The following is a 17494-nucleotide window of genomic DNA, read 5'->3' on the forward strand; positions in this document are numbered from 1 at the left end:
CTTTGAAATAAAGTATAAAGAGCTTCAAAATCATTTTTTTTTACAATCAAGATTATAAATTGTAGTAAAGAAGCACGTACGAGTAACATTAGCTATATTAAATAGCTGTTTCGGTTAGTCAAAGGTCTGTAACGATGTTATTTTACTATTTCGATGAAACAAAGAATTCAGCTCGAATCTTAACATTTATGAGCATTGATTTGCGATCTTAGCGTGCCAATGTCACGAGCATTTTCTATGTGAATACACGATAGACATAATGCGCATGCTAATTGAATCTTCTAATCCTGCGGATCGTTCATTTACTCCGTGCCCGGTACGATCCAACACAAACCAAGCTAAGAGACGTTGTTTAGGGTGGCGCTCGATGTGACACGCGACCACAACGTGGCTGCATTTACATTATATCGCGGTTTGTATGATGTTACTTAGGTGCGTGCGTGCCGTGTGCCGAACCAGCATTTTCGTGATTAATTTTTCTAATGTTCCGTTAGACAACTTTTCCTTCGACGAAAAATTTATTATACTACAACTAATATACCTTTCCTGTCATTTTCGATGAAACACAAAACGAAACCTAAATGGTTAAATAAGAAGAACTGCCTAAATTAAAAAGCAGAAACATCTAACCATACCCCTTTCTATCGAAAACCATATATCTACTTAGTCATAAATATAATACTTTGCTCTTTTCCTCTATGTTATCACAAATAGGTCAAATTCCCCCAATAATTGTCACCACCGAGTAAAACTTGACACCAGCTTCTCAGAGTGATACCAGTTTCATTCCAAGCAAGAAATCTATTTCCCCAATAACTATAAACAACGCCTATGGCAGAACATTGCACTTAAATCAAGGAGGTGAGGATTCGAGAAGACTGTACGAGCTACAGAAAAATAGTTACGTGCAAGCCCAGTAGGCTTTGCCTGTCACCTACGTGTAACATATATCCACCAGATGAGGACGAAAGCTCCGAGGTGTTGTATCGAAAACCGGGGGTTGAGCACCCCTGAGCACAAGATGTCCTCCTGAAGACTATCTCGGCTCGGGTCCCGCGGGAAACCTCTTCCTTCCTACCGTTCCTATCTCAGGACACTCTATGGCCTATTCAGATACCAGGCTCACCCTGCTACTTCCATGTTAGCTAGCTTGTGAGAGAGAGCGGGAGGGAGAGGGAGGGAGAGACAGAGAGAGAGACACAGAGACACAGGAGAGAGAGAGAGACAGAGAGAGAAGGGGAGAGAAAGAGTATGTGTCTGTACTTCCAGGGACAAGCAGTACCATGTAGAATGTGGAGGAGGTATAAGTACGCCTGAGTATTCGAGTGCTCTTATACCTTGCAGCTTCGCCACATCTTGTAGGAAACGTATTTTGCAAGCCTAAATATTCCGTGTTTCTAGTTGCGATGGTATGAGACGCTATCTTACAGGTGGGTACCTTCGAGAACGAGTTATCTGGTCCCTTATTTCGCAGATCGTTACGAAGGATGATAGTAACGGTGATAAACTGATATCAGGCTCGTTAACGTTTCTACGAAATCGAACCGTGTACTTCTTCATTCGTTTCGTTGTAGCACTACAATCTGTATTCCCCGCTCTGAATTCTAAGTAGAATGTCTTTACACTAAAAAGTATCGCACTTTAGGTACTTTGTGTGAAATTTGTAACTAAAATTCCGAGTAGTAAGTGAATATACCTGTAAATGAAACTGGATTAAGAATGTAAGAAAAATAGCACTCACCGGTCGATAATAACAGGATCGCTTGGTGTTTCGTTCCTATTTCCGCAGCTCTTTTTATCACAACACCGACTGGAACAGAAAGAGGAGGAAACTCGATCAGAAATTAGTAGGCGTACGATTTGCAAACATTTCTTTCGGCCCTGGGTGTATTTTTCCTTTTTTTTTCTTCAACTCAATTCGATCGGTAGGCCTAGAGGGGGTCGAAACTTTCGAGGTGGTCGAAAAACTACCGGAACCCTTGGGACGTTCCAAGTTCGGGGGTGGAGAGTAGTCAGGCTCAAGTCCCATGGGCCAATGAGTCAGCCACCCCCCGAGAATAACTGCACCCCCGTGTGTCTCGTTATGTTTATGGTTTGCTACCGCAAGGGTGGCTGCTTGCATGAAGAGCTAATATTTTCCTCTACCTGCATATGTATTCGCGTGGTACGCTAAAAGTCCCGTCGCTAGAGGATCTCAAGGTGTATCCATCGTTTCGCATCTTTCCGGTTGTGAAAAACAATTAGAGTTTCAATTTTGCATTTTTGAGATTGAAGGTAGCTTCAAATGCACGTACAGGGTTATTAGCGACGATGTTTCGGAGGAAATATATTACTGGAGATTAGATTTCATTGTGGAACGTTGAGTCCCTTAGGAAGGAGAATACCTACTTTCAGTATTTGCCGATGGTCACTGAGATTTTCATTCGAAGTTTCTTTAATGTGGAATTTGGAACGGGCTTTCGTATACTTAGGGTAGATTAAAAGAACTTGCTTTACGGTTATCTGACAGTTACATACATTACAAATTGGAGGGTTGGTTTTAGAGAGTAGTATGAATGCGTGAGCTTCTTATGATCTATTCTGAATCTATATACTTTTGTTTTAAATTAATGTTACGAATAGGTAAAGTTAGAATGAATGCAGTGATTGACTAACATCTTATCAATGCTTGGCAACGTAATCTAGTTAACCCTAGTGCGTTCTTTCGTTCGACTGTACACTTGAGGTTTTTGGGTCTTTTTTGACCCAAAGGTCTTAGGTGTAACAATTTTCGTTACCAGAACGCCATATGAACTTGGGTAATGAACTTTCGATGTTATGTTAAGGGAACATAAATTTGATAACAGCAAAAGTAATTAAAAGGATAAGAAGGCGATGGGTCAAAAAAGACCCGAAGAACGCTCTAGGGTTAATCGTACGGTTGAAGTTGGTTAGAAGTGATATTCGGTTGAAGGGTTATTCTAGTAATCATGTCGAAATTTTCGGCAATATTCAGGGATTTTTATCTGTGTATACACTGAATAAATGTAAAATAATTTATGCAAATATTTTCTGCAAAAATTTAACAGTGCATTCTTTACGTTTCATACTTCCAAAAAATGCAAAAAAATTCCTCAAGTGAAAGTACTGTTTTATATTTACTTTTCACGAAGCTTAAAGCTGTTATTAAAAGCTAGGTGTAAAATAAATAGGCAAACTCACCTACACATCACCTCGTGAGTAAGAAGGACCCTGCACATCTCAGGATTTTTGTCTTGACCTTCGTACATGATAGCCTGTAACAAAAGAAATAATAATTGTTAATATAAATTAACAAATGTAATTCTTAGTGTAAATATAATTCATATGTTATTGATCAACATACATGTAACTATTCAGTATTAGTGTCACTTATTGAAATTGCGGGTCAGTTATATTCTCTAACAAATGAAATTCTGCTGCGTGCATTTGTACTTTTGTGTTACACATGTAGCATGAAAACTGGTAAAAAAATGTAGCATGTTAGGAAGGAAGAACAGAAGGGACCATTTCCCCTAGAACATCTCTAAGCCGTAGGTGGTCTAAGCAAATCCGTTAAGCTTCCTTCACGACTTCCTAAGTGATTTTTATTTAATGACAAAACGTCGTTACTCTTCACTCGTGTACTTACAGTTGGGCAATACGATGCGGATTAACCGCGGAATAATAAAGCACAGTTAGGTAATACGTTTTTAATTTTGATTAACGAAGTACTTCAAATACCGAGAAATACACTTAAATGACTTTGTTATCTTTTGCAACGATTAATTTTACTTGGCAACTAACTATTTTTATTAATTCTAAACTACCTACGAATAACCTTTGTTACAATTAAATCTATATACATTTCTTTGTTACTAAAAATTCAGAGTTAGTTGCAAAAGGTACTGTTTATACACACGTCGCATAAATCATAACAGAGTTATTTATATTTTTTGGAATACAGAATACTCAAAGCTTAACACTTAAATTTGAACTTATTACAGATCAACGATCCACAAATTCATCGACTCGTGATTAATAAATATAAGAAAGCAACGTATCGTACGATACGCTGTGCAAAGTATTAAAAAAAATTTCGTTTGTCCACGAATGAAATTTTATTCAATCGATTAATCGACTTTTTAATTCACTCTGACTTAGTTCTGTTAATTATTGTAGAATTACAAATAAATAAATGTGACAAAGTTTACGAAATTTTAATACTCGACCGTAAAAGAATTAAAAAACACTCGTGTATTGTTACGTATCTCTTATGAAAGCAACGTCACTTGCTATTTGTTATGAATCGGAAAGAAAGTCAACGATTCGGACGTTCCTATATATACGCGTAAGGTACATCAATCGTATCGCTGTAATTTATACACAAGTTACTCTCGGTATTGTGTACAACGAGCTAAATTGCCCGAGTTTGCGAAGAAGCGATAAAATGTAAATACTTTGAAATGCGGTAACCTGGGGAATTGGTTCGGTTGATGTTGCTACTCAGATTCGAGAAACAGGTGAATAACAGAGAACGTTGCGCTCGCGCGCCGGTAACGATATCTAATACATTTCGCCTCGGCAGTTAGGTGCGACTTTCAGAACGACATCAAATATTTATACGAACAAAATAACCGAATTGCAACGTAAACGAACCGCGGGCGGCCTGTATACGCTGTGGTAGGTAAATCAGAGGAGAATCCTCCCCCTCCCGTCAAAGTAGAAACGTCAACCCAGAAAACAGAGGGGCGAAAATAAACACAGAAGGAAGAGGCAAGTGAATCGAGGAGTAAAAGAAGAAAAGTACACGTTACCTTGTAAGAGAAAAGCGAATCGAGGCATAAAATGTTACGTGCCTTTTGCCCATTTTCACTTCTGATCGCTAACCAACATGCGATCTTATTTATACCGAGAATAATTAAAACGAGTGTCTACTTTGTACAGATTAGCCCTATCTCCAAGACAATGATCTTGCGGTTACTTAAAAAATTAACCGTTTCCTTCGAATTTCCACGACATTTTCGTCAAATGGCACTCATGAAATACAGACTTCGTGAAAATAATTATGAAATACAGATTATTCACTCGCGAGTCAAATATTGCAAACACCTTGTGTAAAATTAATTGCACCATTTCACGTTGTAAAATAGTACAGTACATAAATTTAACGATTATTGCTTCGGTTAAATTAGAATAACAATTGATCAGATGAAACACGCCGTCATTTCCGGAAAATTGTCATAGAATTGTCCGGAGTCGATAATAGTATTTGCATAATCTTGAGCCCAGTGCACGTGTTACTCATACACAACAATTGGTTATACACATAACGATCATTGAGCAGGTCATGTACACCTTGTAATACGACATGTGATATTATTTACTCGGTAACCATTACCACAGGTACGACACGTTCTGTTGATTTTACGTACCAATTCCACTTACGGGCAATTTTGCGCAATTATTTTTCACCGCGTCGTTCATTCTCGTGGAACACCAAGTCCTTATTTGTTTTCATTGCCATTGGGGTTGACGATACCTGCTTATTGGTGATGTACGTGGATGTACGTATCGAAATCGATCAACAGTCATTTTCCTATGGTCAGAGGTGCATTTGCATAACTCAGATCTCGCCGATGTCACGAATGACTGCGGCACGAATTTTACTACGAATTGCAAATCGTCGGAAAATTTACAGTTCTGTCAACTATTCCCTAAGTAATTTCTATTTGGAGCTGTTTTTTCTATAGACACATAAAAATTGTAGGTATATTAAATTTATGAATAACCGAATTTATCGATTAACCCTTTGCACTCCTTTGTCGAGTGTGACTCGAAATCAATTTTATTTACAGGTACTCCTATGTCGAGTCACACTCGATAAATTGCCAGTTTAAATATGCATTATATTTCGCAATATTTTTTTTATACTTAGACAAGAAACATTACCCGTACACTACCGGTCGAATGTTTCGAATCACTGTGCATTGCAAGTTACGCAAAAATTTTCAGAAAAAAGTTTGCAATCTTAAGAATTTTTTAACGAATTTTTTATCATTCCAATCCGTCGAAATGAGGTAAACTGCTACTGATCTCCACAACGCCAATTTCAAATCTACCAAGAGTTAATAACAGATTCAGTATTGATGAAAATTGACAGGTGATTCCAAACTTTTGGGCGGTAGTGTATATGATCCTTCTTTGTAAAAAAAAAAGTGTATTTGTTACAGAGAAGTGTCATATATATGTAACGAAGCAATTGTCTACATTACCCCCTATCAACCAATTGTCCTTTGAAGTACTTTTTAAATAAAACACATAAAATAATGCGGAGTTGTTGGAAAGAATATGAAAAAAGGATTCAGAGTGCAAAGGGTTAATTCCGTCTTCAATGAAACTTCGACGATACCGTTCTGTCAATTAACACTGTAAAAAGTAGTTCCAGGTTGGTGAAAGGAAGGCTTTACTATCTCCAAGAGAGGTTTAAACGTAATTAGCCAAGTAACGACTAGGTGTCTACGAATCAATTTTATAGTCGTGTGATCCTAAAAGGGACTGGTATTACATCTCTTTCATTAGCACACTTATCTGTTGAACATCACGTGGTTATGTTGTGAAACGTCTCAAGGGGTGTTTGGCTTAAGTAGGCAGAGCAAGGTTACAAGCAACGCCGTCCTATGAGTTGTCCTATGAGTCGGGGGTGCGACCAGTCAGCAGTGGCCCCTCGGGGACCTTTCTTCCGTTGCTTTTTGGTCCCAATAGAAACGTTTGGGCCTCCAATTCCCACGGGAATTACTTACGAAGGACTAATAGCGAGAAAATATCAACATTGATAGTTTCCAAATTTTTAACAATATCTATGCTTCAATCGACAAACTTGTTTAATCAAAATGGTAAATTAACTCTTCTTCGTTTCCCTGTAGTTTCAGTGTATTAACTGTGCGTGTATCGACATGTGTTTAGACGTTCATTTTTAATAACAACTTTTCTCTACTAGGCCGTTACTCTATTGAGATTTGAAGTTTGATTCAGCAGGTTTGTCACTGTATGGTATGCCATGAAATACTCATTTCCGAATGAGGTAAGGATTAAACGCAATATCGAGATTGGGTGAGCAAATATGTGCTCTTATAGTTATCTGAGAATTTTGCAAAATAATAATGGTTGTTCTTTCAAAGTATTCAATATTGACAGCACCTTTAGCAAACTACTAATTCTAATAAATTAGCCGTAATTTAAATAATTCAAAATATTAATTTTAATCTGTTTAGCATTTGGTTATAAAGTAAATTAAAATATCAGCGAAATAATAAGAACTTAAGAAGTTAAGTGTTGCAAGTGTTACAGTTAAAGCTATTAAATTAATCGAACTTTTCGCTGCTAATATTGACTTATACGCTGTTACTAAAAGACTCAAGAGTGCTAGACTGAAACAATGTTATTTCAAAAACATAACGATACAACGTAAGCAATATTAAAACATAAGTCCCATCGATTGAAAGGAAGTCTTTGCGTTTAACAGTAAAATCAATAGCAGAAACAATGTGGTTCACAGCGAACTCTGAAAGATGGCAGCGGAATTAAGAACAGAAGTGCAAACGGGAGGCGGATAAATTTAAGATAGTCATTCAAATCTGCTGTAATGATTTCCATCCCGAATCGATTCGAAAAATCCCCTGGGAATCCCCCTCTATACCGTTTATGCATCCTCTGTTAGCCGACGTATACACCGCCGAACAGCCTGCATACAATGTTACTCTCACCCCTAAAAAGAACGTTGATCGCTTAGGGTGGCAGGCGACGTGTTCTCTTTCTCATCTTATCTGTCAAGGATTAACTTATCTCCAACTTATTATTTCCTTAATCTGTAGTTAAATACTCATATTTCAGTATTATGTACGGGTAGCGGACGTTTCGGGGCCAAAAATACCGATTCGATTCGGTAATGTTTAAGGATTACGATAGTTCCCTTCTCCCTCGAATCGCGAATACTTTTTTCTTCCTTTCCAAACATACGTTTCGAACGACGCGATTATGAAGATACGAAGACATTAGCCTTGATATCGATAATCGATTCAGGAGAAACGAATACATACACACACAGAGAGGGGCGGTCATATCAGTTCCGAATCTTTTTTTCGATTCTTTTCTGAATTCTCCCGGGTAACATTTCACAGAAAGAAGGAAAAAGAAGAAAGGAAGAATTCCGACTGATCATCTCCAACGTCGGATGGAAGTTGGAGCTTAAAAGGGTTAGATACAATTTCCTGTTGTTCATTCATTTAAAATAACGATGGTACGCGCGGTTCGCTGTTTCCTCCATACCCGCCTCCTGTAAATGCTTTTTTATCCCCGGAACTAATTACCATTTAGCATTTTTAATCCTGCGAAAAAGCGCATTCTAACCCTCCCCACTTTGCTCTGCCCATCCCTCCTTCCTGCCCGGAAGTTCGTTCTCGAGCGCTTACAAACGTACGTTGTTAGCGCCATTCAGTTGCGGTTGCACGGCCACTCTTCTCTTTCTGCAGAAGCTGCTCGTATTTTTCTGGAAATTTCAGCGAGAAAACGTACGGCAGTTCTCGACATCCTGTATTTTTTTCCCCTCCTGCTTTCTCATCGAGACTACCTTCCGGGTACCTCTCTTCTGCCGCCCCGGCAAGCGAAAGTAGATATAGATACCTCTACCTAGGCCAGGAGCGAAGGAATTGAAGAACAGCTTAAGGGTAGGAGAGCTTTACCACGGGCTTAGCAGCCAGCTCGGTGTAGCCAATTATTGCGGATTTATAACCGACCACTTGATTCGGTCTCGAGAAAGTCGGCCGCGTTTCCGAATTGGAATTTCTGAGTCGTAATTTGACATTTTCTTGCGATGACTAACAAAAATTTATCGATTCCTACATTTTTTATGTACTATTTTTCAAGCCTTCTAATTGCTTCGCTACGTCGGTTGGCGAGTTGCGGGAAATCGTACTAATAAGAAACGTGTATTACTAGTTACCGTGAAAGAGAACCAAAGGAAAGATCGTGATATCTTTAAATAATTCCACTATTAAACTAATTTAATACAGATTGATATTTGAGTAAAATAATAAGTCTGCACTTTGGAGTCAGATTGACCTTAATTCTGTGTTGCAATTTCGCAATTTTAAAATTTAAAAAAATCAGTGATCACACATAAAATAATTATTAATACCCGGTAAATTTCAGACAATAAAATTTATCAAGTAACGTAAACAGGTCCCTATATTTCTAATAAAGCAAAGAAAGATCAGTAAAATAGCGTACGTAACTCAATTCGAAGAAAAATGAAATTGGGTTAGTCTAACTTTCAACCCTTCGTTAAATATTTGAAATAGTATTTTTATTTTTAAATAATTTTAAAAGAGAACATTTCTATCCAAGAATATTAAAACGTGATTGTTAAACAAAACAGTTATACGACAAATTCTTATTTCATTGTTTGTACAAGCACGAGGATGTTTATTATCAACCGTGGAACGACAACGGTTGTAAAAATTTCTAAAGCAATTCTTTTTTTCCCGTACGTAAATAAACGTTGTACGAGCTCTTTTTTCTTTCTTTTTCCGCTTCTAGAGCTTTAATCCGACGGACGCTTGGCGTTTGTTAATTTTGCAGCGTACGATACGCAGTAAGAACACGTCAACCTAGATTTGCTAAACACTTCGTACTAGTTGTTGCGTGAAACTCCATACACAGTCAGAGTAAATATATATCGATTCCCGTGTCTGTATGTCTTCCTCTCACTTTGCCAGAATAGAGGAGACGCGTTCAATCGAGGCTTTGATGTATAAATTGCAGCTTTTTCGTTTTCGATCCCACCTCCTCATCCAACTTTCTACTCCCTTTACTGGCACGATTCCTCCATAGAGACAGAGAGGGTATCCCGGCATCTATCACTTCCGCTTTTCTTTTCCTCGTGGACAATCGTTCTGGAGAACTATCGAGGCGTTTACTCTGTTCAAGATTCCGTTTCATTCTTTTACCCATGTTCCTACCAGTTCTTTAGCCGGCTACAAACATTTTTCACATTTCTACCGGGGCTCGATAAATAACTGACAAACTATTGCGACATAACTACTTGTAAATTGTCCCCGATGGTATACAAATACCGTTTTAGTTCTAATGTTGCATTTCATTTTTTTGCAATTCTATCGCTGTGACATTTTTACAATTCTGATTGCTGTGAATTTCAAATTTGAACTTTTCAATATACTTAAACGAATGATATTTTTCTAAGTTAGGACTAATATGTGAATGACAATGTCTTTTTTTCTATTTTTTCATTTCTGTTGAATGCAGTAGTAAATAATGTATATTTAAATATTTTTGAATTTCAGTCATAGATACCTGACAATTCCTTGAATCTGCTGAACTGTTTAACTTTATCTATAAAATTCTTTCGTATCTTTATAATATCGATACCGTACAAACTATTACAAGTATAACAATAAAGGCTCTTTATTTTCCGCAAATTGAAATGAAAAAATGAGTATCATTATTTTCCGAATGTCTAATTTTTAAAATTTCTATCATGTTCCTGCCCTGTCCTATTCTTTCCTCTAAATAACTAAATCTTTTCGAAATATTTACGAGTTCTTCAGATGATCACAAAGAAAGAAAAGTTGTACAAAACTTTGAACACTGTATTTGCCGTTGAAAAAAAAAAGGATGCAAATGTATTGAATAGTATAATCCCACACGTTTGGTAAAATGTAAATAAGGATGAACCGTATCTATTTTCTGTCAAGTTCAATTATTTCGAAAACTCTGGACAATCTTTCATACTCTTTTTAAACGTACCTTAACACATGGACCGGCTCTTTTCTTCTCAAAGATATTCAACCTCACAACTTGGACCCGATTAATAAAAGGAATGGATCGCGAATTGAGGAACGGTCTCTGCCAACGCAAGGCCACCGCGGCTTAGTAATTTAATCAGCTAAAACTAACATCAGCTCTGTTTCCCCAACCCTCCTCATCCTCGGCCGCCTCTTTCTTCTCCCTACTGCTCTTCTTACCTCCGTAACCGACCAACCCCAAGATGATTTAATCTGCTAAAATGGTGCAAGTATCTATAGGCACTTAGGAGCTAGGGTCGCGACACGAAACAAAATAATTCAAGAAAATAGGCATACTCCTCTCGCGTAATAAAGATACAGCCTTGTATTATGAAATCCACTTTGGGTATACGTTACATATTCAGTTGTACACAATTTCCAAACTCCCATTACCTTACAAATACTTCCAGAAAATTTTTCTAATCGAAATTATTCTCTTCTTTATATAAGAAATACGTTTCTATCGAGTTGTACGTAATTTCCAAACTCCTATTGTCTTATAAATAAAGTTATTCGTTTTCTTAACTGTGATCAATAAGTAGAATAGACAAAAGTCATTCAAGCAAGAAGTTCTTGTCTTCCGACGAAATCTCTTTCTATTCAGTTGCCTGAGGTAAACGTGTATACACAAACACACATCCAAATACTTTCAGAAAATGGAAAATTTGACCAATACGAAATTTCCCTTCCTCAACTCTGAACAACGAGTAAAAAGTTCGCGGCTTTCGAAGAAATCCTTCGATCAAACGTCTAAGAAGTGTTCGGCAAGTGTTTATTTATACTCGACTATCTGCCGATTTTATCCATCGATCAGAAGATCGTTAGACGTTGCGCACACGTCGTAGGCGCGAAACGCGGTTCATAGAAAGGCGTCGTATTCGAAAGAGCACCCTTAAACGCACAAAGGACTTATCGTACTCGTGATCGGGCACCGTATTTGCGTTTGCTCGAAGGTTATGGTCCTTCTTTGCACGCTATCGCCAGACCAGGATCTACGGCCCTGTGTACAGGGTCACAACACGTGGTTCGCGGGCCGCGCGCAGGGTTCGCCACGTGGCGCAGATAACAGGATGGAGCAGACACGCGGCGGTCGCTGCTTTCCCGGAGGGATAGGAATCAACCCCCCGGAAAATTAAGTGCTTGTAGCTCAGATGATAACACTCTCAGCAACGGGAACGCGTCACTGCAACTACTTTGGAAGAGTTGCGCCGCGTGGAAATGTTAACCGGATGGAAAGAAACGCGGCAGCTTGTGATTTCATTGTTGCCTGCGCATTTCTGTCAATTGTAGAGGCGGTTTTTGTTTTTAGTACAATTCAGTTGCAATACCGATTGTTAGGATTTGTTCTGTGGAAAACTAACGGTATGTAGTTTTAATGAAAATTACTAAATTTGTTCTGAACTGATTAATTAGGTGAACCGAAGGAACTTTCCTTTGGTGTGACACGTTATGAGAATGCTACGTTGAGAGATTTAACACGTTAAGCGCCAAGCCTGTTTTGTCTTCCTTTCCGTTTAGCCCGCGACATCCGATTTCATCGATATGCTGGCGGCCGGAGATCTGTGTAAGGTTGCGATAAGACTGTATGCTTTAATAGTACTCATTAAAATTTTTTTTTTTTGGTAATAAGTAATATTTAGATGCATTCTTTTATGATCTCCAAATTATTTAAAATTTATTAATAGAAGAATATCATTTTTTAAATTGTATATCGTCACGGCCTGAACGAAAAGTATACTGTCAGTCACCGGTGACTGACATGGCGCTTAACGTGTTAATGTGAAAGATTGAAATTACGGGTCACTTGCTGTGTATTCTAATTGTTACTTATGACAGTATTTAAGTAATACTAGATATTCAATTGTATTGGTAATGTACAGGAAATTCGAGTTCTATTTACTAGAGATTAAATTTATGTAGTATTTCCTCACAGTTAAATGTCGTACTATTTGTAAGGATGTTACAAATGTTCTAGATAAATTGGAAGACATTCTTCATTGACATATTACATAAATTATTGTTCCTAATTAGAGTATCTGATAAAAAAATGAAGATATTTATTCCTACCTGTTTTGTTGCAGAATCAATGAGCCTCACGTAGATATCCTGCACCTGTCTGACACCTGTAACAAAATGAAAAAGACTTCCTTCAAACAGGTAACTTTAAACACTCGTGAAAATTAATGTATTCTAATATGCACATATTTTACACGTGAATAAACAGAAAATAATATTTCGTTATTAACGTCACTTGAACTACATTTCTGCAAAGTTTCAACTTTTCAGGTTGTCGAACTTCCGAAAAAATTTAATAACTACGTAAATAAAACATACGTTCCTAACCTAACCTTACAATGTCAACGCGTGTTGCAATAGGTAGGTACATAGAAGACAGCAAGTAGCAAACGATCGTCCATGTTGAAAAGGTAAATAGTTATGCCCTTTTTGGAACCGAAAGCAGTTTCACGTTGTCTTTTTTTCGCTTAATATAAAGACAACGCTGCTCTTTATTCAATTTAGCCAGCTGGTTTTTCAACGATTCGGTAAGAAGGCCCATTAAGTTAAGAACGTTGCGCGCAGGCATTTGCGACGGATGTGCATGGAATACGACGAATACGGAAACGAGTCCAAATTCTGACAAGTTCGGCGCCGCTGAAAGGGACTGCCTCAGAAAAACTTACATATTAAGGAGCATTTAAGGTGGACGACGAGGTAAGCGGCCTGATCGCATCCCCGGAGACGTATGCACAATCCCCGTTGTTTTTGCATGGACCCAACCCATACTTTATACAATCGAGTACCGACTTCACCCAACAGATCGCTATGCAATGAACCATCGCGGCGAGGCAAATTCTTGTACGTGTTGTGCGTTAATTATCTTTCAGGCTTTAGTTCCGTAAGGATCAACATTTCGGGGAACTTAATGACAGCAAGGTGAACATAATCTCTCAACTGAAAGAAGGACGATCATTGAACTCTCGTGATATACTTCTATATACAGTTAACTACTCGGTGTTCGAGATCGATAAAAAGTTGCCACGTTGTAATTTAACGAGGTGAGTTCGGTAACGCGAAAATTCAGGAACGTTTGAAACTTTGCGGAAATGTAGCTTAAGCGATGACGATAACGAGACTATTTTTCGTTTAGGGGTGAAAACGCCTTTTTACAGAAATTCAGTTCTCGGATTATCGTGAATATTTAGGGAACCGTGCAATTTTCGAAAAGAATGGCGAAGTAAATTTTGTAAAAGACATATTTTCCGAGAATTCTTCAGGACTCTAATATAGAACATTAGAAATCCTACAGCTTTAAATTCGACGCTTTTTCCATATTTCGTACGGTCACGTAAATATTCAGGGTAATACGAAAACGAGGGGATGTTTCCACCCTTAAGCTACACTTCTCCAAAGTTTCAAATTCTCTACAATTTTGACTCACCAAACTTCCCCCGTAACTAAACTCACCACTCTACGTTTATTAAAAATTTCATCTGCATAGATGAATAAAAAATTTATTTCAACACGAATGACGTATTAATTGGTGCACGTTTGCCCGGCATCGTTGCTACCGGGTAGCCTAACAAGACTCGATATGATATTTATATACGTTTCGCGGTAACAAGTTTTCGAAACAGTTTCTACCTTCCAGAGGGAGCGGTAGGTAATCCTAGGGAGTATTTTGAACAGATACCCCCGTGGCTTCCGGCTTCGCGTGTCCGGTAAGCCAAGTAATCCCGACATAAGACTCCCAGACCCGGCGGCTACTACGGACCAGGCTCACGCCGCATAACGTTACCATGGATTACGATACTCCGCCCGAAACTAGCTCACAAATTACCTCGAGAAACCGTCGCGGCTTTACCGGTAGTTACTTGCGTGCCCCGCCGGTTTCTATCCGACGAGAGAGTAGCGATGTCAGGATTTACCGCGTACAATGGAACATCGATTATGCGAGCTGATTGGAAAACACTTCGGTGAAGACTGTCGATTGTTGGCTGGTTTTGCGAAGATGAAACGATTCCTATCATTAGACCGGAATGCTAGTGTTTTCTGCGATTTATCGCGGAGTACATAGACTTCCTGCAATGTTCCCTTTTCCACACCTTAGAATTTTTCGGGAATTCAAGTGAAATGTGAATCTTTTGAAAAGAGGATTGTATTTGAAATAAAACTGAGAAACTTAATTATTCTGCTCTGTATCGAGCATCGTGAATGATAACTGTTGTCAAGTTATACATAGGCTTTTTAACGTTATTAACGATCTCACGCAAAGTATTATAAAAACAGACAATCTCATCGTGTACTCACTTCCACTTTCAGTAGTAAAATCATACTAAAAAAGACACTAACTTTAGCAACTCTACCGATATGTATATTACTACTTATTTCCCTTAAAGATTCCTGCAAATCGCTCGAAAGTTTTGCATGAACGCGACCACTCCTCTAGCAAGATACGCGGTATTCTATAAAACGCATCCGGTTCATCAGATAACAAAGATTGTTTCCATTCTGGATGCTCGGTATGTAAACAAGACGGTATAAAATCAGCGGTCGAACGAGCGAATTCATTTATGCAAGTACGTCGATGCATCTTAAGGAAGCACGATTACCAGCGCGAGTCTGGTGACGTGCTACGTAAAGGTACGTATACGTTTATCACAGACGTTGCGGTGAATCGTGATCATGTCTCCAAGTACGACAATAAAGGCAAAAGATCGGCAAGAAGGTAGGTAAGAAGCGGCATCGCGTGCCAAGTCCTGCTGAGAGGAGGCAGATAGATCCGTCCGTATTAGCATAACTAGGCAACCAACTTCAACGTGTACAAGAAGTCATTGAAGAAGCAGACACAACCCATTTTACTCCTTCAATCGGTATCCTTAATCAGTGACGCTCTTATTACGAGCCGTTATATTCCGCGGTCCAACTACCTGTTCACTCTATTCTCTACGGCTCTCTTCCTCTAAATAACTTCTGCTTTCATATGTTCCTCTTCGTCCAGCATCGCCGATCTGTGCAGTGGCTTGCTCGGTCTTAGAGGCGCAATGGCACCGGAGCGACGCATAGAACAGAGACGGAGAACGAGAATGGAAGAAACCGAATGAAATGGAAGAGAAACCGGAGGGAAGGACGGTGACAAAAAGAAGTAGAACCTGATATGGAGAAACTCGAGATTGTCGTCACTCGGAAGATAGACTATACCCATTGTCTGTTTATTATTTAACGATAGATTTATCGACCGAATCATCGGTATACACAGTGTGCACATTGGATTGTGCGAGAAACAGGTAGAACTGGAGGCTAATTTGTCTCTACGATGTAAGGTAAATGAAACTTTTACGAGCTTCTTGAGAATTTTAATAGAAGATTAATCTACGAATCAAAACAGAGAATTACTCTGGTAGGCTTTGTTACACCACAACGTTGGGTTCTATCATTTGTTTCCTTTGGAAACGTCACTGTCCCTGCGTTTCACGTTATTACATTCGATAGAACGTGGATTCTTTAGCGTTTTAACACCTTCGCCGCCACTTGACCATTGAAAGGAACATGTCGTGTGCCACCAATTCGTAAACTCTCAATCAAACACGACATTTTCACGTAGCGATCGATCACACAGAGACAGTATCGATTTTTAATTACCGGTCGATACACTGTCAACACACTGTCGTCAATGGCACACGGGGAAAGTCATTTTGCGCCGCTTGTGTTGCGGCTGTGGCAGTGAACGTATTAAAGCGATCTATTTTACACGTTAAAAATGTAAATGAAAAAGTCTCTAATCTATATAGTTAAATTCAAATGTCACTGAAAATATGTCTTAATCATCCTTCAAACTAAAGTCCAATACCTTTGATTACGAATTAAACTCCGCTATCCAAATCCGTCCTAACGCACAGTGAAAAATGACGTTCTCTAAATACCGCAGAACGAGCAAGTGGAATTATGACAGCGAAAGAAGACGAAGACGTCGTTCTTCGTGAACAGAGACTAGGAGCTAACGTCGAAAGTAAAAGCTAGCGCGGGGAACGAAGGAAGGCCGAAGGTGGCCATAGGTATTCCGTAGTTTGCAACAGTTAGTTATTCCTTGTTTGCGATGTTGGCAACACGTTTTAGTGTCCATAGATGGGTAGAGCGGCCCTTCAGTCAGTTCTGTCAACGTAAAAATCTCGCATTGATTGATCGGCTCGCAACAGCAGTAGCAAGAAAGCTGGTGGTATGAGCCACGGAAAAGAAAAAGAGGGCAGCCAGAAAAGGGGCAGGATAGGGAACCGAAAAGAAACAAGGGGGAAGGATACTTGGGAAGAGAAAGAGGCACGAGAATCGGCAAGAAATAGAGATAAAGAAAGTACCGTAGAAGTTGACGTTGTTGCTGGCATATACAGAGTGAAGAACCTCTGAAACGAGAGTCAGCAGATAGCGCCTTGCGGCTTTTTAATATGTTCATAATACGAGGCACGTTTTTAAGGGAGTCTGTTTCTTGGACCACCTCTAGATCATCGACTCCGTTCTCCTCTCTCTTACCGTCGCGTTTCTCCTTTCCTTTATCCGTTCACGCACAGACGTTCTGACGTTTCTTTAGGACGGAAGTTAAACCCTTTTTGTCAGGTCCGGGCCAGTGACATAAAATATGTCTC

The 17494-nt window shown here is 38.9% G+C and overlaps 1 protein-coding gene across 1 annotated transcript in view; it reads right to left on the reverse strand.

The window, feature by feature from the left end:
* The window catches only part of LOC108574421 (transcription factor collier), a 123936-nt gene that overhangs the window by 71192 nt on the left and 35250 nt on the right, over window positions 1–17494 (reverse strand). The window contains exons 4-6 of the mRNA XM_017937007.1: window positions 12927–12982; window positions 3202–3275; window positions 1742–1810 (exon numbers count right to left, since the gene is read on the reverse strand). Coding sequence (XP_017792496.1) covers window positions 1742–1810; window positions 3202–3275; window positions 12927–12982 — 199 coding nt within the window. The remainder of the gene's footprint in view (window positions 1–1741; window positions 1811–3201; window positions 3276–12926; window positions 12983–17494) is intronic.

This window comes from Habropoda laboriosa, unplaced genomic scaffold, assembly GCF_001263275.1.
Source record: "Habropoda laboriosa isolate 0110345459 unplaced genomic scaffold, ASM126327v1 scaffold214, whole genome shotgun sequence".
In the NCBI taxonomy this organism is placed as follows: domain Eukaryota; kingdom Metazoa; phylum Arthropoda; class Insecta; order Hymenoptera; family Apidae; genus Habropoda; species Habropoda laboriosa.